Genomic DNA, 24,682 nt, shown 5'->3' on the forward strand with positions numbered 1-24,682 from the left:
CTTTGATACACTGGGGCTTCACCAACACAACATTATGTTCTATTCCTAAAATGAAATTGTTTTTGCTGCCAAAGCAGAACTTGACAATTATGTTCAACAAGACTCATTTTTTTTTGGATGATGCTCAATAGCACAAAAAAATTGCTAGCAGAGGTAACTATGTTTGCAATTATGTAGACGGACTCCAAAAAAGTCCCACGAAACCTTTCTTTTGGTCAGCACACAGGGAAAGGAAAGGACAAAGTCAGGTCAGAGCAATGTTGGCAAAACAACAAAACTTAACATTACCCTCATGTTTGTCACAATGACGCACACAGATGAGATAACAGGCAAACACACACACACACACACACACAAAGTGAGGCATTTACATTCACATTCAAGCAGATGTGTACACACACACACACGCACATACAAAGGCGGAGGGTAATTCAGAATCCTCAAAACACGCCAATCCAGTTTTTCTGAAAAGCCCTCCCAGCCGCCATCAAGATACAGTTACAAAGTCTGAGAAGTAAGTGAAGTGTGCAGCATTCAGCTTTGGGACAGAGGAGGAGGAGAGAGGGGCACACACACAAGAGAAGCTCTGTTACACTGAAATCCTAGGACTGACCACAGCCCAGGTTCCTGTGGACCGGACCTCCATAAAGGCAACAGCACTGTGGATTAGCTTTAATCCTATCACTGTCTCTTATGTAGGACCCTGCTGACCACTCCTGCATAACGGATTACCAGTAAGAAATGACTCCAAGTGAACCGTGACACATGGCCTTCCCTGGCCACGTCTTTCCAGCAGCCCAGCAGCCAGTGGATTTTTGCCGGTAACCACATTATCAGGTCTGAATACTAGACACAGTATGGCCGCAGCATGCTGTAGCTGACAATAGAGCTACAGGGAGATTATTATAGCATTGTCGGATAAAAGCAAAAGAGGACTGACATGCTGGAGCTGACAACTGAACTACAGGGAGATTTCCACAGTGATGCTGGACAGTAGCGAAAGAAGACTACTTCAGAGGAAACTGAAAAGATGACCAACGGTTTGAGCTGACGCACATCGTATTTCAGACATCTGGATGGTTATTTTAAATGGTTAGATTGTGAGTCATGGTGAAGTCCCTCTGAGGGCACAGCTAGACTATGTTGCTGTGCTTCGGGGGTCGTAGGCGAACTAGACATGGATGGAGTGAAGAGGACTGTTTGCTTGCTAATGAGCCCCAGATCATCCCAAACCTCTGCTTCCTAGACACAGGTAAACGCAAGCACAAATGGGTGCTGAGCTCATCCAGTTGGGCCATCATGGCTATCAATAGATATCTCAGTGAGTCATGACGGCTTAGAATTACTATGAATGAACATGGGATATAACTTCACTGACAACAGATCTTGATAGTTTATTGGTAATACGCAGCACATTGTTCCCAACTGAAGCATCAAGCTTTCCCTGATTATGCATCCGTACATGTGAGTACTTCACCTGTTAAATAATAATACATTAGACTTCCCTGAATGATACCTCAGACGCTTGAAATTGTTTTCCTTTTAGCGCTACACCGCTGAGTGTCCTGATGATTATAACACAAAGGAAAGTATGCACCAAGAAATGCGTGTAATGTCAAGAATTTCCTCATACGTAGATGGTATCAAAAGGCAAGGGCCTTGATTCAACCAGCTTATGTAATGTCACTTTGACTGAACTCTTCTATTAGTTAAGGTGACAATTTAATAAGATTTTGGAGTCTATTATTCCTTCCGTATGGGAACGATCAGTGTTTGAGCTGTTAGAGGGCTTTATAGGCTGTTCTCAGGTGACACAAGGCTTTCTGATGTACTGCTGGTGGGATTCAGCTTTTGGCACAGTATTGCCTTGGTTCTTGGGCTGCTTCCTTCAGCTTTGTGGTTATACTGGATTTCCCATAGTGACGCACTCTCAGGAAGGCTTGTCAGTGTTGCCATATTGCTCTGTATTCTGTGTTGAAAACCCTCGTCAGAAGTAATGAGTAACACTTATGCTAAGTTATCATTATGCAACTGTTCTAGGGTTTATATGTAATAATAAAAGGTTTCAATATAATGCACAAATGGAAAGGGGATTGTTCAGAACGTATGTAATAAAAAAGAAACCCAGCCAAATTTATAGCAATGTAAATACACAAAGTGATCACACAGCAATTGGGCTACTGTGCCACCACACACACAGATTGACTACTTGGTGGGTGTCACTCATTTCAAGTCAATGTATCCTGAGTAAATATTTTTTTGTTTTCCTTTTGTTCCTTACCACTGTTTCTCTTTTTGACCACATGGGGGCAGTGTTTCAGCCTGAACCATTCATAGACTAATGCACTGCAGAAACCAGAATGTGAAATTTGGCTTGATTCAGCTGGTCTTCTTTGTAGTTCTTGGCCATATAAAATGGCTCCAATTCGATTGACCAATGCATAATTGAACACCAATGCTCTGGCCAAGAAGAACTGGGGCTTTAACATATTTTTAAAATTCCATCTGATTATGATGCAGAACACACCTCAAGGTTTTTTTCCCAGTGGCTCTAGCTCTCATTTTCTCAATGAACCTCCATTTTAAGAATCTTGAAAGTGAATTTGTAATTTCGTCAAGTTTCATAGAAATGTCATTTTGCATAATATCCTATTTCTGTCTCGGTAACTAACAGTGCTTTAAAAAGAATAAAATTTTCCCTGCCATAAATAGCTGTCAGCCATTCTTGGAATTAAGCTTAAGCTCTCCCACAGCGTGTAGGCTATGTAGTGGGAGCCAGTGAAACTGTAGTGTATTGCTGTGAGAAAGCTCCATGTTACTCACACAGTGTTCTCGTAACTCATCTAGTGAGAGGCAAACATCTCTCTATCTTGCAGTCTTGCCATATCAAAGTTATCTGAAGAAACTGTGTCCAACCTATGTAGTCTGTCTTTGCTGGACCCTTGGATTTAATGCTTTTAAGTGGTTTCTAAAATGTGGGTGAATAAACAAAGTACTGGGAGTTTGTGGTAGCCTACTGCACTCTCTCTTCCCCCAGTGAGCATGGGAAAGTATCCCCCCTTTTTGTGTTTGCCACTCTAAGTTTTCTGGCTGGACGAGGACTAGATGGAAAGGAGGCAGCAAAAGAGAGAGAGAGGGAGGGATAGAAAGCCCCTTTGGACACAGAGTCCTCTTTCATGGTTATTTGTTCTGGATCCTAGTCTTTGTTGATTACAGCAGTGGATGATCAGCTCACTCTTCCCTCAATCTTATGTTCACTTTTGTCCATTTAAATCTCTGGGGGCTGCTAGTAGCTCTGGAGAAATCAAAAGGGCGTGTTTAATGCCCATGGGATCCACTCCTTGTTTTCCATCTGTCCCGGGGGTTGGAAGGCAGCTGAAAGTTCAAACAGAGACACACTGCTTCATGCTCTGCACGGCAAGAGCTCAGAGATTAAGGGGTTTGTCTGCACCGCCAGCAACAAGGATTGCTCACAATTCGTAACTTGCCAAAGAGGGAGGATGATTAATTTTTTTATAAGTTACAACTTTTTCAGGTGTTACAAATATGACTTTGTTTGTTGCAAAGCAAACACTGGAGAAGCTGTTTTTTTTCCATCTGCTTGTATGGGACAGGTAGAACAAAGTGTGGGGAGAAGGCAACCACCGTCTAAATGCCTGTGCGAGTCTGCTGAGTAGAGGAGCCAGGGGATGCAGGTGGCACTAAGGCTTTGCTCAGACTTGTTTGAAGTTTTTTTCCCATGTCAAAGGTGAAGGATTATGCCTGGCATAGGAATTCAGTCTGGAAATGACGGACTCCATGAGCAGAACCTTAACAACACCCAGGCAGAATGTGAGCATTTGCTTGTGGTGCATGCATGTATTGGTGTGTGAATGAGTGTATATGTGTGAATGAGTTTGAGTGAAGTGCCATGCTGTTCCTTAGCAGTGGGACAGTGGATGCTATCCCACGGAGTACGGCTATCAGCCAGCAGGAGCAGGGGAAAACAGTGTACCACATCTCTGTCATCTTGAAAGGGACACAAGAGGATGAGCTGGTGTCAGAGCTGGGAATGGGCCAGGTCACACACACCCTGGTGGAGAATTGCCAGCCAAGAGGAGAGATAAATAGAGCAATGCCAGTGGAGGACTGCCCCAGGCTGGGCAGGGCACGACAGGAGCTCGGCAGGTGGCCTTCCCTGAGCCGCACAGGCAGAGCTAGGAGGCAGAGAGAGGAGGTAGTACTGGAGGAGAATGAGGAGGAGGTGGAGGAGGAGGGGGAAAAAATGAAGACGGACCGGTTTCTCCAACAGCCCTCCAAGAACTCTGCTAACTCTTCACAGCAAGATCGGGACGTGGCAGAGGTAGCTGCTACAGCTCCTCAGACAGAGACCCAGGAGCGGGATATCCAGGGCCCAACATTACGCTCTGTCACTGCCCATGCTAAAGGGCTTGTCCTTGGGAATCATGGCGCTGTGTCAGGACACAGCTCTCTGCCCCGGGCCGTGCTGCGTAGGCCTCGCCTGGATGAAGCTCCACTCGGCAGGAGAGCGGTGAGCATGTATGGAGACCCAGTCAGGCAGCAAAGAGGCTCTCAACCTGAACAGGAAAGACTGCTCCGGAGACCCAGGAGTGTGTGCATGCTGGCAGGCCCAGTCCCAGTCCTGTCGGAGTCCGGGCCCCAGCAGGCTTCCAGGAAGGCGGGCTTTTTAGAAAGCACCCAGCAGTACAGGAGCAGGAAGGCCGAATTGAGGGCTGTGGATGGCCTCAAAACTGTCGTGCCTCAGCGGCCTTCAGTCCCTGAAGACGTGACCCCCAGGGTCCGCCAGAGGAGCTGGAAACCCAGACCTCTCAGTATGACAGTATTAGAGCTAAGGAAGAGAGGGTCTGACGATGAGATGGACAGCCAGAGGAGCTGCAGCCACACAGGCAGTGATGGAGGAGGGTTCCTCAAAGGGGGCTTCCGCTGGAGGCTGTTTGGCAAAGCACCTCAAGACAAGGACAAGGAGAAGGAAAATGACAAAGATGCTAAATCTTCCCCCAAGTCCAGCAAATCAGACGCTCCAAAAAGGACACTTGGATCCTTACGACGGAGCCTCAGTCTGCGCATCAGGAGGACCCGGCCTCGGGACAAAATCACTATGGCATCTGAGGGGGAGTCAGAGGTGCGCTCTCGGACTAAGAGTACTGTCGAGGAGACAGCAATGCCCTCACAGCCTTTTTCATACCTCACAGGGAGAACCCTTCCACCTTCCCATGAGCGGGTAGAGGATGGGGGCTTGCAGTATATTCAGTACCATAGCAGGGGGAAGGTCAAGGTAATGGAGGTACCCCTTTATCCGCCTAAACTATCCTCCAAACCAGCTCAGGAAGAACCAAGCATATGGCAGCTCATAGCCAACCGTTTCAGGAGGAAAGAGCAGCCATACAGTGGCAAATGTGAATCCCAGCAGTCCCAGAGCAAAGACACTGGCCAATATCCCCTGGCTGGGAATAAAAAGCCACAGTCCGTTGCCATAGAGACACTGGCAGGCATTGACTTCAACAAAGGTCAAGGTAAGACCTGCAAGATTGATGAATTTATTTCTCAGCACTCAACAGACCATGTACAGCCCCTCAATCACTGCACAAAAAGTTAGATCGAATGAAACACGAAAATACACTTTTCAGAAGGAAAGGCAAATGAAAAACACATGGGGAATTGTGAGTTTGGATGGCATTCAAAAACATCTGGTTCCAGAGTCCTTTTCTATTTTGGATAATTTATTTCTCCAGTGCTTTTCATTTTCAAATTGCCTATTTGTATGCATTTAGACAGTAATTATTTTGCGTTAAATAAAAGTTGTGAAGTTCAGTAAGTAAGTGAGGAGGTGAGTAAGTACAATTGAGCAGAAACTCGAACCAGCAGTGATTGATAAGAACCCATTATAATAACTTGTTCTAGAGTGGTGCTACTGTATTATACCACATGATCCCAGTATTGTCTCTGTGTTACCCAGACACAGGACTAGGGAGTCTGATAATGCTGTCTGTTGGCCTCATAGGGACACAGCTTAAAGCAGTGGCATTAAAGCAGTTAGTGGCTGTAATGGGGATGCGTTTGGCAGCCTAGCAGGGCTAAATTAAGAGGGCTTACATACTATAATGATGGGGAGAAGAGAGACGACTTAAGCACTGTGTTTAAAGGTTAACTCTGACAGTGCAGTGTGTTTGTCCAGTTGCCTGGAGGAGCAGGCAGAGAGAAGCAAATATTTGTAACTATCTGAATTAATAGCTGTGATTTGCTACTTTTTGTATGTGAAGCTCCAGTCTTACACCTTCATATGAAGACCTAATTAGCTGTCTCTGTGACTACTTAATGACTATTTTCAGTTCATTTTCAGTGTTCATTCTCATTAAGTCAACTTTACCAGTAAAGGAGATGTTTCATTCCCATGCTTACAGTATGCTCGTAATAGGTTCTCTATTTGTATTTTCGTATAACGTGTTACCAAGGATACCAAGTCCTTTGTGGTAGAGTGTCAAGTGTGTATTTACTGATGCTTGTCTATGTGTTCCACTGCAGAGTCAGTCAGTCAGGCATTAGGAATGTGGGTGTGCCGATCAACCTGAGTGAAGTTGGGTGTTCAATGCCCAGGGCGGGACTCGTCGCCTGTTGCTACCTGCCTAAGTGTTTGACAACCCAGCTCCAAAATTAAATCCAGAGAGCTCAGAAGCCCAACCCTCTGGCAAAGTAGACTGAACATACACACACACGCACACACACTTTTATTTGGTAGGGATGACGCAGACATGTCAATAACAAACCAGACACACTAGTGCTGCTTCTTCAGGGCGAGCATTGTCTTATGATAATTTCTCTGTCTTGCGTAGGGGGAGGGTGCCTCTGTCCCCACCCCCACCTGTGGATGAACAAAGCCACTCCTGTCATGCCTGTAGATACACGGGTGATCAGTGAACCATGTGGTGAGACGAGGGCTCTCTGAACTCTTTGGGTTGGAGGAGGGGCGGCTAGTCATGAGGCATAAGAGAGTCAGCACTGCACTTCATTAGTGGGGGCTGAAATACTGGGAATGGTACTGCAGATAGAACTACTTTCAAGCAGTAATAGCCAAAAAGTATAAGGTATCGCCGAGTCTTGCTGGGATCCAGCAGGCAGGTAAAAGTGTTCACTGAGGTGTATTTATTCTGACCTGTCTTGACTTGTCATTATCTGCTGACAATTTGTCGAAAATCCCCCGTGCGTGTCAGAAAAGTGTGCTCCATACCCCTTTATCTTGAATCTGACAGAAAATTTATTCATGAAGGTGAAATTCCAAATGCTTCTTTTTGGTGTTTCTCTCGCGAAAAGACTTTTACTGCGAATTCCTGCCGAGAACATTTTCTATTCTGTAAATATTACTTTGTGAAAATTTGCCTTTTCTTGCCTGTCTGCCCGCTTTAGAAACTGCAGATTGAAAATTAATTTGAAAGAAAGATCTATTTGTTTATTCAATTCACACCACACAGCAGGGGGGTGGGGGGGGGGGGTGGGGGGTGAGCCAACCTCGCTGCAGGTGATGAGGTTTACCATCATGACAAACAGGCACTTCCAAGCAAATTGGGACAAACAACGACTCCGTGATAATGCGTTTCCACATGCTGCCAGAGAAACGGGGAGATGTTGAAGAACGGCTGAGTGATACACAGTCTGGGGGATAAGGGGGGAGAAGTCTGTTAATAACTGAATACAACTTCTTATTTTGAGCATCTGACACTGCAGATCTCAGCCAGGGTGAGTTTTTCCGGAAGGTCCCCGGGGACTCGAGCTTCAGTGGAAGGTGAGCGGAACCCCGCCGCTCTCGCCTCTCAGGAGAAATAGTTCGCTTTTCAACACCAAGTTTTCAAAAGCTGTTGAATCAGTTGGAAGTTTGAGAGACCACACTCCAATTCTGGGATGGGGCTGAATATGGCAATAGCAGAGGGAGGGGGGTGGTAGATTTGTATAAGAAGTATTTTTTCTCATTAACTCCACAATTTTTTTGATTCATGGTTGATTATTTTCATTTTGTTTGCTCACCCGCATTGTTTGGGGTGGCAGAAAAGATAAGCTAATACTCATTATTCCTCCCTTTACTCTACAAATTAATTCAATCAAGATGGGAGTCATGGAGTCATGGGAGTGCAAGACTTCTCTAAACCCAATTTGCAAATCCAATGTTAAATGAGAATTCTGTTTGAAACAAGTTGTCCAATTTATTTCAGAGGAAGTGATCAATACCCGTCTGCTGACAACACAAAGCTTTAAGAGCTTTAGGTAGGGAAAGCCATCCAGATTGAAATAGATTGACATAGTGTAAAGCTTTTTTTTTTTTACCTTATTCTCTGCTGATTGCGCATGTCACTTATCTCCTTGGAGGGAAATAACATTTTGGTGTTTGGGAGCTCAGCAGATCACGATAAGAGCTCTGACTAAGTCGTTGGCTCTGTAAATGGCTTTGGAGAGCGGTACACGGATAGGAAGATGGTATAGGGCCATTGTGTCAAGAGGTGCAGGATATAAGTATACTTCTAGTCAGACAGGGAATGTTGATGGGTAGTGAGTGGTGTGGTTTGCAAATGAGGGATGTAAAAATACTTATTGCTAGCTAAATTCTCACTCTGTAATTTTTGACGGTGGGAAAGCATGGTTGGAAAGCATGGTCAGAGCTAGAGTGGAAGTTTAGACCTCAAGGTTGTCCTCTCTCATTCCAAAACCGCTGCACATTCACATGCACATGCATATGCACGCATGTATGGACATGTGCATGCACACACACAAACAAACACCGCACACTGCACCACATTTCCGCTCTCATTGCATTTTCCTTTCTCATAAAATTAAATAAGAGGGGGTGATCGTGCTTCAGTACCCTCAAACTGAATAGTCATTTTTATTTGAGTGGACATGAGCAGTGAAGTGAAAAACCTGACAAACAAGCCGGCAACACAGTTTTCCCCTCGCAGAGACAAAGACACTGGTGTCCTCTGTAAGCATCACTAATGTTGGGTCTTTCTGCTTCCATAGGCATTCTAGGCCACAGTTCTGTGGGGACGCTCATATTTAAAGAATGATGTAACAGAAAGCACATGAACTCAATTAGGCTTTTTTAGCTGGGGACTAAAGCTGGTCGTATCTGTTCCAAGCATGGCACAGATCGGGCATCTTCTCCATATCACAGCTTGATATGGATGGTTGGTACTGAGAGGAAATCTGTGTCACATGATTCCATAAAAGATCTTCGTGTCAGGGAGGATGCACGGCTGTTGGGCCCTGTCAGGTTTTATGTGAAAAGCTCCTATTTCTCCTTCTTTCTTCTTTTTCTGTGTTTTATGTCCTTGAAGGGATAAGTGGTGTTGTTATGGTCAATAATAACGCTGCAGAGCAGAGCTGCAGTGCCTGTCGGTGGCCAACAACCCCATTTCTGTGATGGCCCTTGATGACACTTAATTTCACTATGGTTATCTATGGATTGGCCTTTGTTTGAATGTGTTCCTCTTTGAAACTGTGATTATGTGGACTGAACAAATGAGAGAAAAATATCACTTACTGTGTCTTGTCTGTTTGTCCATCTGTTGATTCTGATTTTTTTTTCTTACCTTTCTTACCTTATCTATCAATTCTATTTATTTTCCATTTGTTCCATTTATTGATTCTGTTTTAATGTTAGGTTACTGCAGCAGGTGCTAACGACTGGCACCTTTCAGTGTGGTTGTATAAATGCTAGTGATGACTGTTGACTTTGTATCAACCCTCCTGTTTGTTGAAAAATAATAAAACCTATTCAGGACTAGTAATGACAAGAAATCTGAGAAAAGGAAGCAACAGCCTCAACTAAAATACTCTCAAACAGTTGTGAACTGCACTTGCTCTCCTACACATTAGAACTGAATCGGATGGGTGTCTTCGTGTTCTGACATGTTTGAGAAGTGTCAAACCCGTATTGAGAGGGCTTAACATAAGGCGTTCTGTTGAAAACCACTCTCCTTCATACAAAACATGGTGAAAGGCTTTCCTGTTAGGCATGCACTTTTCTCCTCTCCCCACAACAAGAGAGACAACCAGGGCGCCACAAGGCTCATTGTGAGACGTGAATGAGGGTCACAAAAAAAAGTAAACATTTTAGTGCCTCAGAAAGCAAACCAAATGAAGGTTTGTAGGAGGTAAAGGGATCTTTGGCTCAAGTGTGCTCAGCTATGAGTCATGCGACACTTTTGGAGTGAAAAACGAAATGTGTCTTGTAGTGACAATGGGTTGTTACTTAACTGTTTATGCGGTCACGATTTTTTTTGTTATCAGAGTAATATTTCCTGGGGCACAAAGGGAAACCATATTGCAGCAACAAACAGGCTTACTGTAATGATGCTTCCCTGTTTGGTGTTTCGGCACGTAATTGTTGTGGTGTAGACGTGTGTGTGTGTCTGTGTGTGGGGGGAGGGGGGTCCACCTGGTTTTGCACCTTGTTGCCTGGAGACAGGGTGTCTACACCCTGCTATTAAAGATGGTATCTCCTTGGGGGGTTCAGCTGGTGGGAAAGCCATGATCCGAAACAGGAAGGTGGTCTTTGGTCTAATAGTTGTTATGACACATGGCTGCCTGTACTCCATCGCTGTGGGAAGCAGGCTGTGCCCTGATCATTTGTGGTTTTAGTTCTGAGCTCTTATATTGTTATTTTTAGTGTTCTTTCCCACTGCCGTTTTTCAAAGCATGATAATCTGCTCAAAGTCTCTAAATGTCCTTGAAAAATGAAACAAGTTGAATCAAGCCTGATAATGCCTGTATTTTAAAATGGATAAGCATAATCCTCTTCACAGATTGCGATATGGCGAGATCTTAATATTAAAATAGCCTGCACAGATCGCACTTATGGTGTTTGACAAGGTTCCCACTGAATTCCCTCTGGACAGTTGTACACTTTTAAAGTTGCAAATAAATAAACTGGACTTAAGAAATAAGTCATAGAGATGGAGAAATCATTGCTGCCCGGACTCTCCTCTTTGAATGTGTATTATATTATTTTTTCTTATTTTTAAATATTTAAATGTGATTTTTTGTATTATGCTAAAACCGCAAGAGAAATGAAGTGCAATGAAAATATGAAAATTAATCAAACTTGGTGGACATGTTCAGCTCTGTGCAAAATCACTTTCCTTGGAATAGAGAATTGATCACCCTGAGGGTCTAGGTACAAATAAAGGTCAAAGTTAACCAGTTTAAAAGGTCGTAATTTGAAAAACCCTTTGACCTCACCAGACCCGCTACAAGATGGCCCTGCAAATTTGTTCTTTGCGTCTTAAAAGTATGACATAACCCCATTGATTGATTGTTTGTGTTTGGGGGAAAAAAGGTAGAAAAAACCCCCCAAAAAACAAGGCAATTATTGATCTTTAAAGTCTGCAAATGTTCGACATTGGACCTTCTAACAAAACAATCCCTAGAAAGTGTACTAAATAGAAACCTTACTGTACTCTTGCTTCGTCATATCCCAGTTTGACCGCCATGAAACTCTGTGCACACGCTGTAAATAGTCCATTAACCGTGGCTGTAAAGTCACTTTGCAGTGAACCAGTAGGGGATATTATAAATGCCACATTATCTGTAGTTGGGGTCAGATGGGACATAAACTGATGGCTTCCCTCTCGGTGCTCCTTGATTTAATACCGTTTGTCTTTTCCTTTTTTTCCCTTTTTAGACTCTTTCGTCAACAGCCAGGAATGGACATTGAGTCGATCAGTGCCAGAGCTGAAAGTGGTGAGTAACCAACTATTTTTAACGGTCCCTCTTCGTTTGTGTGTCATATCCCTTAGAGATTTCATCTAACTGATTGATTTAAATGTCAATGGGAATGCATGCTCTGTTCATGTAATACTGGTGTTGCATTTTACATGAGAGAGAAGAGTTGAGAAATTGGCTGGACTTCTCCCTGGCACATAGTGGGTGATTTTTAATGAGATGCGTTGGCATGGAGATGCAGGGTGGCTTGCAGCAGGACGCGAGATGAGTGACAGTTTTGGGCTAGACTAGTGACACGTCCTGGGTCTGATCCCACCCGCCAGTGAAGCACACTCAACCACTGCCAATTGCACAACTAACATCCTCACATGATTTAATGCCTTCCACCCATAAAGACTAGTATCCTTGAAACTGCACTCCACCGCCCTGTCAGTTGATATAGTATTTCTATCTTGGGTAAATTCATTGTTGTAGCACCTTGCAAGAAAAACTTGGTTGAGATGAAAAGGGGGAATTCACTGGGAACTCAACGGAGAAACTTGCTTTTTTGGCTTCAAACGGTTCAAACGTATCAGTTTCCTTTCATGCTTCCAAGGTGTTAATTGGCAGCTTCTACTCTGGGTTTTGTTAAATGGGCCTGGAAAGACAGAATTAAGTGTGAGAAATGAACGATCATTCCTTTCATCAGTTGACAATGAGTTTGCTGTTCAGTGACAAGGTTATACTGAGCAGAAGTTGCTCATGTCTTATAGAAGCTTAGTATTAAGATAGCAAAATCAGTGTCTCCTTTTTTATCCATGCTATAATAATGATTATTATTCTTGTAATTATCACTCACACATGGGTATTAGGGTTAGAACATTTCCTGCAGACTCCTTGAAATAATGATCACGGTGCTGCGAGGAAACCCCTGAAACATCTTCTGTAACCGTGAATTTTACGTCTGCACTGCATTGCTGGCAGCTTAACTGTGGCTAAATCTTAAGATGACATGGTAATGCTTTCTTTTATAGCCATCTTTCAATAATTTTAAATCTACACATTCATAATTGTTCCCAGACCTGAACTTAACATCTACAGAGAAGAGTAAATGCGCCACCTTTTCGCATTGGAAATGTGCTGATACAGCAGGTTGATTTCACGACGGCTATATACCAGCAGGTCACAAAGCTTAACAGTTAAAACAGCAGGAACGCCGGTTCTTCTGTACTTTCAAAGTCTATTTTTGTTGAGTCATACCTTTCGGCGCAGAGCTTAGAACTTCTGTTAACTTCTAGCTTATTCTCAGTTTATTTTGATAGTTCACCCCCCATCTTATATACACTTCAATTAGTAGAGGTGAGATTGGAAAAGGCCTTAAACAGATCCTCTCTCTCTCGCCTCAAACTTCCCTATAATTACAACCATACCTTACTTTACCACCCACTAATGATCTAAAGAAGAAGAGGGTGATGGTGGGAAGAGGAGGAGGAGAGGGAGGAGATGAGGCATGTTGCAGCCCTTTGTTCTTCCCAGACATGCTGGCATCATCAGCCCACAACCTGTGCCCACAACCTGTGTAAGGTTAAGTGTACAAGTGCTTGTGTGCCAGTCGTGTAATCATGCCTGTCAGTAAGTGTTATGCTTCTGGGTTTGCAGGGCATTGTGGGTAATCTGTCCAGTGGGAAGTCCGCCTTGGTCCACCGGTACTTGACGGGCACATACGTGCAGGAGGAGTCTCCTGAAGGTAAGAGCACTACCAGTCTGCTGTTGGAAGTGAGGAGAAACATGTCAAATACTCCAAAGGTTCAGAAAGTTGTGAACACACTTGTCAGATTGTCACATAAAGCGCTGTGTCACTTTAATGCAGCATGTTTACTGTGGCTTGTTCCTTCCTGTTATGACCCCTAATGTTATCTTGCTAATCTGCCCAATCTACTGGTCCTATTAAAAAAATATTGTCACTGTCTGCAAAATGTTAACTTCATTTTCCAATTCATCCAATTGCTTTCGAAAGGGTTTCATAAGCCAAAGAGTTTGGAGAATTTTCTCAACCCACAGAGGACCATGTAACCCTTCAGTTAAAGTGAAGACATGGAATCACCAAAATTGGAGTTAGGAGGTTTTCACATGACAACAGCGTAATATAGCTTCTATATCTTTTGGTTGTCAAATCTTTTTTTTCTTGTTTTCCACAAGATGAGACAGCTGTTGTCAATGATTGCCACAATGAACAGGAGAATTGTTATAATAGGAGGATGGATATTCACATTTACATAGAAAAAGCAGTAATATTCCATCTTCACTTCATAAGTAGACATATGAATCATGGTGGTAGTTTGTGTGTGTGTGTGTGTGTTTTTAATTGGTTTGTATCAAAAGGTGGTGTGTTGGGTTATATCAAACTTAAGGATGCAAAGAGATGTTGGAGTGATAATTGGCTTCCTTCGACTTATGTATTTCCTTTTTTACTCCTCTGCCAAACTGGCTGGATAATGACAAAGCAAAGCATTTCCAGCAGAAGAGCGCTGTGTAGAATACTCATTCCCAAAATATGAGGGTAAAACTTAGGCCTGGGCTTAAAGCGCAAATCCTGCTAAACCCCATCATTTCTCAGGGACTATAGATTAAAGTTTTTATCACGATCATAAACCGTTTCCTCCCTGGATCTCCTGGGGGAGAATGGGAGGGCATAACACGGTTAGGAGGGCCTATCTCCAGAACAAGGCCCCTTTCCCATTCTATTCCACTCACTGAGATTTGAAAATCTGATTTCCTTGTCTTTATCAGGAGGATCATAATGAGATTGCCCCTGCCTGGACTGAGAGGTAACCACTCTCAGAAGCCACAAAGATGTTGGCAAACCCAGAGTTAACTCATGATCTTTGAGGGGTTTGCAGTGTTTCATTTTGGTGTAATTATAGTGAGGATGAGACATGAAGCGCATAATTAGTTTCTGGCATTTTGCTGCACCAAGGGAGAAAAATCCTCATACCCTAATTAGTCCTTGAGAAATCAATGGCAAAAATGCTGGAAAACAGAACGAGAGTGTTGTTTGTGTAATTAAGGAATCATGTCTGTTCAGATTTCTGTGTGTTTTCTACATGCCTGCGAGTTGCTGTGACACAACATACCTGTTTCATGATTAGCAGTTGCTCAGGGTCTTGTTTTGTTTTTATATGTGCCGGCATTCCACATCGAAAAGTATTTACATTGCTGAAGCGCCATCCAGCAGAGGAAGGTTCAGCGGTGGCTGTTTCTACAATGTTTTGTTCCTGGGCTTTTGCTGTGATATCTGAAAAAAGGTACCGGGGTGTGTTGCCATGGCAACACCGGATGGAGCTCCGTTGGATTGTGGCTCTGTGTCAAGGTCTAAGCCTCCGTGTAAGCAGAGTATGCTCGCTGCGTGTTAACCATGCCTACCAACTTACCATCTCTCTGTAGGCTTCCTGCAAGGTTATTAGCCTCCTCTTTTTTTTGTGGAAGTTGGAACAACAAATTGAAATAATAGATAATTACTTTTTGTATTACTTATGTAGAAGCGGTCCTTTCATTGGCATGCCAGAGGAAAAGTGTCTCTCATTAAAGCTCTGCAAGTGATGTTTAATGCTGCAATAGTATATTAGTCGGCCTCGCTTATTGAGCTGTTCACAGTACAGGCTTTTTCTTGGGATGTATTGTTTTGGCTTGGCTCTGAATAAAGACAACACCATCCCGAATGTAATTGAAATGTTTGCTTCAAATTCCGGCCACGTTTTCACCAGAGCAGTAAGTCTACATTATAGATATTGCTTTCAGTGTTTTTTTTTCCCTGAGTTTTCATAATCTGATCTGCTATATGTACAGCCTCTCAGAGTCCATAGAGTATTCTGATAAATCTTTCATTCTCTCCATCGTTCTGGTCCAGTCTTCCTCATTGTGTGATAAGATATTACTCATGTTAATCCCTTTTTAAATGGGGATTCCCAGACGTAAATACATTCTTTCTCAATCCTATGTCAGAATCGCCGAGCTCTGTGAATTCAGCTGAAGAAATGCTGGCTGGCGTTATGTGAATCTCTCTCTCTATTACACAACCAACATCCAACTAGGCTTGAGAGCTTGTGGGGGAAGCTTGGAGAATCCCCTATTTGCCAAGCGGGCTAAAGTGGACTTAACAGGGTGGAAGCATGGCTCAAGTGGATATGTATTGCCTGCTGAGACAGGAACACTGTCCGCCTGTTAAAAATTACAGGGCCAGGCTACTGTATCACCTGTACAGCTCTTCTATAAGGTGGCATCTGTTGTTCCTACTTTGTTGGGAAGTTCACAACTGAACTGCTTAAATTCCCTCATCCATTTATCTGATGCTGTGAAGACCTTAGCTGACAACACCTCTGATTATGAAACACCTAGAAAATATGATAAATTTAACAGTTGTACATTTGTATCCGCCCAGACATTGGCTATCTTCAGCATCCTTTTGCATTTTCCTTTTCCATTTGATGTATTTTATGCTCATTCATACACCTTTTCAAAATTGTACATGATTCAGTATTGGTGAAGATTGCTTTCAGCACATTTTTGTATTCATAAGGCAATGTTTTCATTCCCAGGGACGTCTTTTGCCTCACAACTCTCTCATTTGAATGTTTTTAATCTCCGCAGGATCGCAAACCATTCAAATGATATGCAAAATCCAATTTACTGTGAGGTATTCCCATTGGTCTCTACTTTATCTGCAGCCAGCTTTGCCAGCGGCAAGGAATATGCACTTGTATTAGAAAAGAAAGGAAGGGAAAAGGGAAAAGAATCTCAAGGCTGCATAGAGGCTGAGTGCTAGCTCCACACCACTGTCCTGTGGACATGAACCACACCAGTTCTGGATAAGGATGAGGTTGTTTTTTTTTTCCTCTGCTGTTATCTCCCATCCCTTCCCTTCCCTCCCTCTCTCTGTCTTAGTGTCTGTGCTAAAATTATTCTACATGTCTTATCATTTTATTGCAAATTGGAAGTAGTCCTCTTTTTGCTGCGAAAGCGAATGCAAACCAATGTTCTAACATGGCTCATGCAGTGTAGTGATGGAGGCTGGTTAACATCCACCCTGAAAGTGGTGCAGAAGTGGGGTTGGGGCTTTTCTTTGGCTTGTGGCTGTGCAGCGACAGCGGTGCTGAACGGGTCCCCTCAGCAGCTGTGCATTAGACACGCTAAATGGCAATTTCTCGCCCACGTAATTGGCTCCAGAGAGACCTGGTTTCCCGTCAGCATACGATTGTCACAGTAACACAGTCGGTGGGTCTAAATCGAGAAGCAGGACTTACACTCTCGCGCACATCTCTCCAAACTTTTATGAGCCATATCAAGCTGTGATCTGATATTAAATTTGGTTTGTCTAGCACATCCTCAATGTTTTTATGACTAATAATGAGTATGATGTCTGTCTGCGATCCTCCTACAATATGTCCTAATGATGATAATGTACCAGTATCTGCACCTGTACCAGTATCTCTCGACCAGTCTGACCGTGTAATCACCTTGGAATAAACTCTTCTAAATCCTCTCTTCCGCAGGTGGACGGTTCAAGAAAGAAATAGTAGTGGATGGACAGAGCTACCTTCTTCTGATCAGAGATGAAGGAGGGCCTCCAGAATTGCAGGTATGGACATTGATTCTAATTTAAACCAATGTTTGTTGTTGCTCCAAAGCGTTAAGATGTGCCCAGTGATGGACACGTAGGAGTCATTACAGAACTTCAGGATGCAGAGAGAGATGGTAGAGACTGGGGATTTGGGCCATTATTTCACTGCTGGACTGTTTTGAACAGTGTGATGGAGCTTTATGGTTGTTCTGCCCAAAGCACTTAAGGGACAGCAACAGATCAGTGGTTAAACCCAGCCAAAGGCATTTTTTTGTGGCCAGACACACAACACAGCACCTAATCATCCTATTAGTATGGATGAAACGGCGGGCCCCATATCTCTTCATATGTCACACAGGTGTGCTTTGCCAAGTCATCGTCACCTGATTAGGAGAGCATGCTGTTGCTGTTGGTCGTACTATTTCATGTCTTTCCAGAGGGGGTAAATGAGCAAGAGCATCCAGCCTCCTGTAATGACAGAGCAGCCATCAGACTCTCATCTTCGTTTGCACTTAAGCCATGTCTGCCAGTGTGTGTTGGTTCTTAATGTCTATCTACAGCTCCTCCTCGTCTCAAATGGGCTTTAATATTGGGTGTCTATGTTTTTTACTGCTTCACTTCCCTGGACTGTCCAAAGCCAAATGGAAAAGTCTGGATTCAGAATGACATTCACTTTGTTAATTTACAGTATTGCAGTGTGAGCAACTGGTACTTCTTGTATTTCAGTCGCTAGAAATAATCTACAGATTTTACTGTTGCTGATGATATTGAGGTGATATTGTCATTTGCATTTGATGTGTCTTGGTTGCAGATTCTAAAGTCTGACTGTGGTAATGCAAACAGGCTTGCCCATGGCTTCATTCACTAGATTGCAAGCAGCTGGTCACATATAACCCTCAGCGTGCGCTGGCCATGCTTTTGATAAGCAACTATTGATACCTGCCCTGGCAAGGCTCTGAGTTATGCCTGCATTATGCTTGGTAAGATTAGGGAATAGAAATTACTTTGGCTCAGTTGTCAGCTGCCTGTATAATTAGCGGCATAATTAAAGGCCTCCATTACATTCCCACTCACAGGAGGCTGAGCAGAGCAGTGGCTTGGAGGCTCGATTTGCCATTCATTCCCCATGGGGGTCCAGGCTAGATGTGAAAGCTGAATGAAGAAGAGGGTGATACGGGGAAATAGTTATCGCTTGATTGTCACTGTTAGCATTGCTCTGGGTTCTCCTCAGCCACTTTCTTACAACTGATAGTGATTATGATTTACTTGTTCCGCTCAAGGGAAACCTCTCTCCCCCATTCCATTATGAACAGAGATTGTGAATGTGTGTGATACGGGAAATACCGAGATTCTTGGACTGTGATAGCAGTAGATACACAAAAAACAGATAAGGATTCAGTAGTAGTATTTGATCATTCATTGATATTCCCCCTAGAAACGGGCAACTTTGTCTTAAGACAAGACACTCAAAATGTTGCTGTTGCTGCACTGCCCCCTTCTGTCTGTATGTGGAACTGGAGTCACCAGTGGCCTTCAACACAAAAAAATCAGTAGTGAATTGTTTTGCATATTAATAACAAATGATTTTAATTCAGCGAGCCATTCTGAGAGCAAAATTTATTCATGAAGTTTGACTCAATTGTTGATCCATTGAGATAACATGATTATTAATTCAAAAGCATCATCTGGAGATGAATAAAGGTTATATATTGCAGGTATTCCAAGGAAAGGGGTATTTATTATTTACTCATGTTAGCCCCCTTGAAGCTGGCCTCCTGGTTGACGTCCGTACATTTTTCATACAAGGCCCACAACGCAAAGGGTTCAAATATCAACATCTGCTCCGACAAAGAGGGGAAGGCGGAGCAAATGATGAGTGTGTATTGCACTTTTGTCGAATCGTCCCCTAGTGCCGTCAATCCAGAAAGCCAACACCTTTATGCTCCAGGTCCAAAGCAGTTGTTCTAATGCAAGCAATTCAGTCTCTCTCAGCTGTGTGCATGTATGTGTTTACTTATAAGACAGCGTATGTGTTGCAGTGCTTCACCATGCCACCTCTGCTCTGTCCTCAGTTTGCAGCCTGGGTGGATGCGGTGGTTTTCGTCTTTAGCCTGGAGGATGAGATCAGCTTCCAGACTGTCTACAATTACTTCTTGCGCTTATCCAGCTACAGGAACACAGCTGAGGTCCCGATGGTCCTCGTTGGAACACAAGGTGTTTTGCCTACAGTTTGCTTCGTCCATAAAGAAACTGCATACTTTATATTGGAAATTGGTTTTCTCATTACAAAAATATCGGAGTAAATTTAATGATTTAGAGGCTTGCGTTTGAAGTTTCATGGTGTTTTTGACCTCTTTCTCTTAGATGCCATCAGTGCTGCCAACCCCAGAGTGATCGATGATTCACGGGCCAGAAAGTTGTCGAATGACCTGAAGCGCTCCACGTACTATGAGACCTGCTCCACCTATGGCCTGAACGTGGAGAGAGTCTTCCAGGACGGTGAGAGTGAAAACAGAGCAGATATCGGTTTGACAGGAGGTGTAGCTCGAACGTGAGCAGGGTTTAGAGAGTGGTTCCTTTGATTCCCGGTGTTGAATGAATGTAGCTCACTGCCTAATCATATATTCTGAGGCCGCACTAAAGGCAAAACCAGAATATACAAAGGCTGCATTTCTTCTATCAAAGAAATTAAAATTACACGAGGCTACCTGGCCGTTCCGACATCTAAACTTATCGCCGTTTTCCAAAGGACTACAAGATTTTTTGTCGATTTCTTGAATAAAGATTCTGTCCTAGCCAGCTTTTGAAGAGCAGCATGTTGTGAGAAAGATGTGAGCACAACTAGGATGCAGGTTTTTCACCTTCATTTTCTCAGTTTCAGATGATCCAATTTGGGCTAACTTGGGTCAGCACAGTAATTTTAACCAATTCATCAATTCAACATCCTAAAAAACTTAAGAAGATTAACTTGAAAATCCTGGATCAACATTTTTCTCAGCAACTTTCTCACTCTTGATTGTTAAAATTGACTAGAACGGCAGCTTTGTACTGCTCAATTAGTTCAATAATTAAGAAGAAGAAAGAAATTGTGTCCCTTCACCCAAAGCTTATAATTAAGTATTCAATGCTTTTCTGTGCTTGTTTGAGTTACTGACAGCAACATTCACCACTCAACTGCCTGCGCATGGTTGAGTCACACGGGGGATGTACAGTACACAGAGATGAATACGCTGTGTGCTCAACGGCTATGATTGGCAGTGCACTTTGTGAATAGTAGAGGAAAATGAATGGGAGCACTTGATTTGATAATACAGCGGGCATTCTAAATGAAATGAAATTAAATGTTTATATATAGTTGTCAAATTCGGCAATTATTAATCGTTGAAATGAAAATCACGATGTATGATTACACACAATTAATGGTTGAGCCCTAAGCTAGAGACCAATTTATATTCAGCTGTACAATAGGTGAAATACCCCTTTTAATGTCTCGTAATTAAAAGGATTAAGTATCTGGAAACTCTTGAGTTTTCTCCTGAATCCACAATTGAAGTTATGAAACTGTCATTTGAAAACCAAGCTGTTTCAACTACAGTGCATTCCCCCTAAGGGTGCAGCGCGTTTGAAAGCCTGTCATCGCTTCACAAAACTTCTGAATATGTAACACAGCGCTCACTTTGCTTTTCATTGACTGTTGATGCACAGGCACGTTGTCTTCCCTCCCTGCCTTAATTGCTTCCTGAAGCCCTATTTGAAATAATTAAAAGACATGAAGGAGTGCTTGCTGTCTGGAGGACTCACTCTGTATCACTCTCTCCCTATTTGCCATGCTGCAGCAGGCAGCCGCGCGATATGGTCCCAGCTGTCAGCGCAACTTGAAATCATCTCTCTCTCCCTCGCTGCTAATTCAAATCACGCAGCCCTGAACAACACCTCCCTCCCTCCGCTTCACCCCACCCAGTCCCTCACTTGAGTGTGCTATGAATTAAATGACGGGTTGCACCAACTGCATGGCAAATCAGGTCTCCTCAGATGCCGACAATGGTCTCATTTGGCTAACATCACACCGTGGGGCTCAGTGAATGACAGACTAATTTTGCCAACATCATATTGTATTATTATTTTTCTTGGAAGTGGAGGCACCCTTATCTCAGGAGATCTGTATGAGCCACCATACAGTATGTTGCTTATTACCAGCTTGGAAAACAAATGGCCCATGGTGGTTTCAGTAATGTACTCATGTGGCTCTCTTTTCTTGCTGGAGTTGGATTTGCCTACTTTGTTGAGCTTAATATGTTTAATCTGTTTATTAGGAAACAAGAACAAAATAGTTTTTTTTTCACTTGGACTTGGCAAGATATCTATCGAGTTAGAATCTGGTGTCTGGTGTGAAGAAGCTTTTGATGTCTTTTAAAACAGTATCTATACCTGTAAAGGTGTCAGGAAATAATACAATTACACATAGCCAGGCTTTGCTCACAGCTATAGCAGTCCTTAATGAAGGTAGCAACTTCCATGTTTGCAATATCTAATATGGTTCTGTTGGCTAACAAGGAAATATGGGACATTTTAGTTGATGTTTTAATAATGATATAAAGACACTGACACATGAAAATGGCATCACAAAATTTTGTATTACAGACATCTCCATTGACCTACAGTAGGGTTGAAGTCAGGTTGAAGTGACCCTTCCAATGATAAATGACACTGAGGTTTGCGAGATTGGCCCATTCACTTACCCATTAAGAGATGAGAACATAAATACCATAATCATCCATGTGTCCCCAGTAGATGGTTCGCACCAGTGCTCCATGCTAACACATACACAGTGTTGGTAATAAAAAGTTGAGGGTTTTATTATATGACTGTAGATTCATAAGTTTGAAAAATGACATATCATTAACTCAGTGTTAGTTATGTAGCCACGGTTTATTTTTGGAACTATTTCAGGTGAGCAACCACTGCGTAGTGATTTCTTAGTTGTGCACAGTCCCATCACCCACCACATTCACTTCCTACGCATATAAAACGAGTCACGCTCCAAGTCCTGCGGGAGAAAAGACATATCCACAGGGAAAGTAGTACCTGGTAGTTCAAAAGAGTACTATATAGTATTTTTCTATTAGATTTTATGTAAATTTTACCAATTTTACACAAAACAGCTAGACTAAACTGCATTTCATTTAAAATCTACTGGGTGTTCTCATCAGTTAAGGGGTAAGTTGACCAACAGGCCAATCTCCCACAAACTGTATTCCTTTTAGAGCAAATTAATTATGTCAAGGAGAATTCAAAGAGGCTGATGTACAATCTTTTGATCCGTCCTTGTCGCTCTCTCCTCCTCCAGTTGCCCAGAAGGTTGTGGCCCTGAGGAAAAAGCAACAGCTCTCTATCGGTCCATGCAAATCTCTTCCTAACTCTCCCAGCCACTCATCAGTCCCCGCTGCATCCATCCCTTCTGTTCACATTAATCAGGTAAGACTCCGAAAGACTCAAAGACTAGTTACTGAACTCTCTACTGGTAATGTATTTACTCACTGGTGATGTATTTATCTCAAAGAAATATGACCCACGGTATGAAGAAAGTTCCACACTCTCCCACTCACTCACTCTCTGGTTGTTTCTGACAGTTTTTCATATTGTCCACCCTTTTATTTTAATCATTGCATCCATTGTTGGTGTATGAATATGAATAGCATGTGCCTCAGTATAGAGATTTTGTCAACATCAAATCTATCCTAAATTGACTTGCTTATTTGGCTTTTGTTTTCCCTTTTCCCTTTCTGACTCTCTCTGATTTTCATTGTGTCTCTCTTTCTCTCTCTCTCTCTCTCTCTTCCTCCCTCCCCGCCCTCTGATGTTGTCGGTTCCTCTTCATCTCTCTCCCTCCCCAGGCGGCCAACGGTGGGGGTGCATTCAGCGACTACTCCTCCTCCGTTCCCTCCACCCCCAGCATAAGTCAGCGGGAGATGCGCATTGAGACCATTGCTGCCTCCAACACACCCACGCCCATCCGCAAGCAGTCAAAGCGCCGCTCCAACATTTTCACAGTAAGTATGCGGCAGCTGATGCAAAGCAACACCCACTCACACTACTAGGAGGCATACTGCCATGCACACTTTGTCCACCAGAGGGAGACAGGTAGCTCGAAAACTCATCAAAGCCACCTCTCCTGCCTCCGATGCAGGCACAAAAGCGTCTTGGTCACACAGCACAATGGGCAAAGGAGAAAAAAAAGAAATCTATTAGACCTCCCCCTACCCACCCCCCCCCACCCCCAAAAAAAAAACAAAAAACGAAAAAAAAAATTTCTCTAAAAGCAAATATCAAAGCTAAGCACTGTGGAAAAAAAATGTCAGCTCTTTTCATGTCCTTTCTGTTTTCTAATTGGAAGTAAATGGGTTAAGTTACTCATCTCGCTCATAGCAAACTGGGCCCTCTACTCTGTCTAAATCTTTGGCCTCCCTCCCTCCCCACCCCTCTTATTTTTACTAGATCCTTTCTTTGCAGTGACTTCTCTTTTCGGGGGAGAGAAGGCAGCGCCCCCCGACCAATGCCACTTCTCCGGCCCGGCCGCACTAAACTAAAAGAGCCTGAGGCAGCCTATGGCCTGTTTACACGCTACTAATAATGCATGCTCGCACTCTCCACCACCCCAGCTCCAGATAGCCGTGCTCTAACTGCCCTCCCAGCCGCTAACCCACCCCCCCCTCCCCCTCCCCCTCCCCACCCACCCCATGCCCCAGCCCTCTCCCAATTAGTGCAGTACCTCTTCTGGCCCTAATATAATCTTGACCACCAAGATTCACCACCACATCCCCCTCCCCTCCTTAGCTTATATATCCCAAACCCCCCCTGTCTGCCCGCTCTCTACCCCCCCATGTCCTGTCGTATTTTACCCTTTGCTCTAACCAATAGCATATGTGTGCACTAACCACTCTACTTTCCTCAGCTGTCCTAAGCTTGTCTTTTACTTGTAGCCTCTGCCCTCTTCTTCTACCCAGCCTCTTACCCCTTTTCCTCCTCCTCCTCTCTGCTCCTATACCAGCCTTCTCTGCTGTTACCCCTTTCCCAACTTCTCCCTGGTACCGCTGCCCCCTGCCCCCCTCTAAAGTACCCCTATCCCCTCAACCTGTCCTCCCTCCCCTTCCTTCTTCCCTCTCTGACTGCCCCCTACACCTCTACCTGTTGCCACCCCTCTCCAACCCTTATGTCCTACCTCAATCTCTCTCTCTCTCTCTCTTTCTTTCCCTGTCTCTCTCTCTAACTAACTCCTTCTCTAACCTTCCCCCTATCCTCCCCCCCTTCTATTTCTCCTGCCGCCTCCACCCCTATCCCCAGCTGCTGTGGGAGCCG

The 24,682-nt window shown here is 43.6% G+C and overlaps 1 protein-coding gene across 2 annotated transcripts in view; it reads left to right on the forward strand.

The window, feature by feature from the left end:
• The first annotated feature begins 549 nt into the window (after positions 1–549).
• Positions 550–24,682, forward strand: part of agap3 (ArfGAP with GTPase domain, ankyrin repeat and PH domain 3) — a 72,379-nt gene continuing 48,246 nt past the window's right edge. Inside the window, exons 1-8 of one of the 2 annotated variants that reach the window (XM_071926454.2) lie at positions 550–1,252; positions 11,690–11,748; positions 13,369–13,456; positions 17,259–17,344; positions 19,399–19,540; positions 19,691–19,825; positions 22,674–22,801; positions 23,221–23,376. In XM_071926454.2, coding sequence (XP_071782555.1) covers positions 1,141–1,252; positions 11,690–11,748; positions 13,369–13,456; positions 17,259–17,344; positions 19,399–19,540; positions 19,691–19,825; positions 22,674–22,801; positions 23,221–23,376 — 906 coding nt within the window. In that variant the 5' untranslated portion in view covers positions 550–1,140. Of the gene's footprint in view, positions 1,253–3,766; positions 5,535–11,689; positions 11,749–13,368; positions 13,457–17,258; positions 17,345–19,398; positions 19,541–19,690; positions 19,826–22,673; positions 22,802–23,220; positions 23,377–24,682 lie in introns of those variants that run through there. The other variant, XM_071926453.2, reaches the window with a different exon arrangement.

The sequence above is a fragment of the Centroberyx gerrardi genome, chromosome 13, assembly GCF_048128805.1.
Source record: "Centroberyx gerrardi isolate f3 chromosome 13, fCenGer3.hap1.cur.20231027, whole genome shotgun sequence".
In the NCBI taxonomy this organism is placed as follows: domain Eukaryota; kingdom Metazoa; phylum Chordata; class Actinopteri; order Beryciformes; family Berycidae; genus Centroberyx; species Centroberyx gerrardi.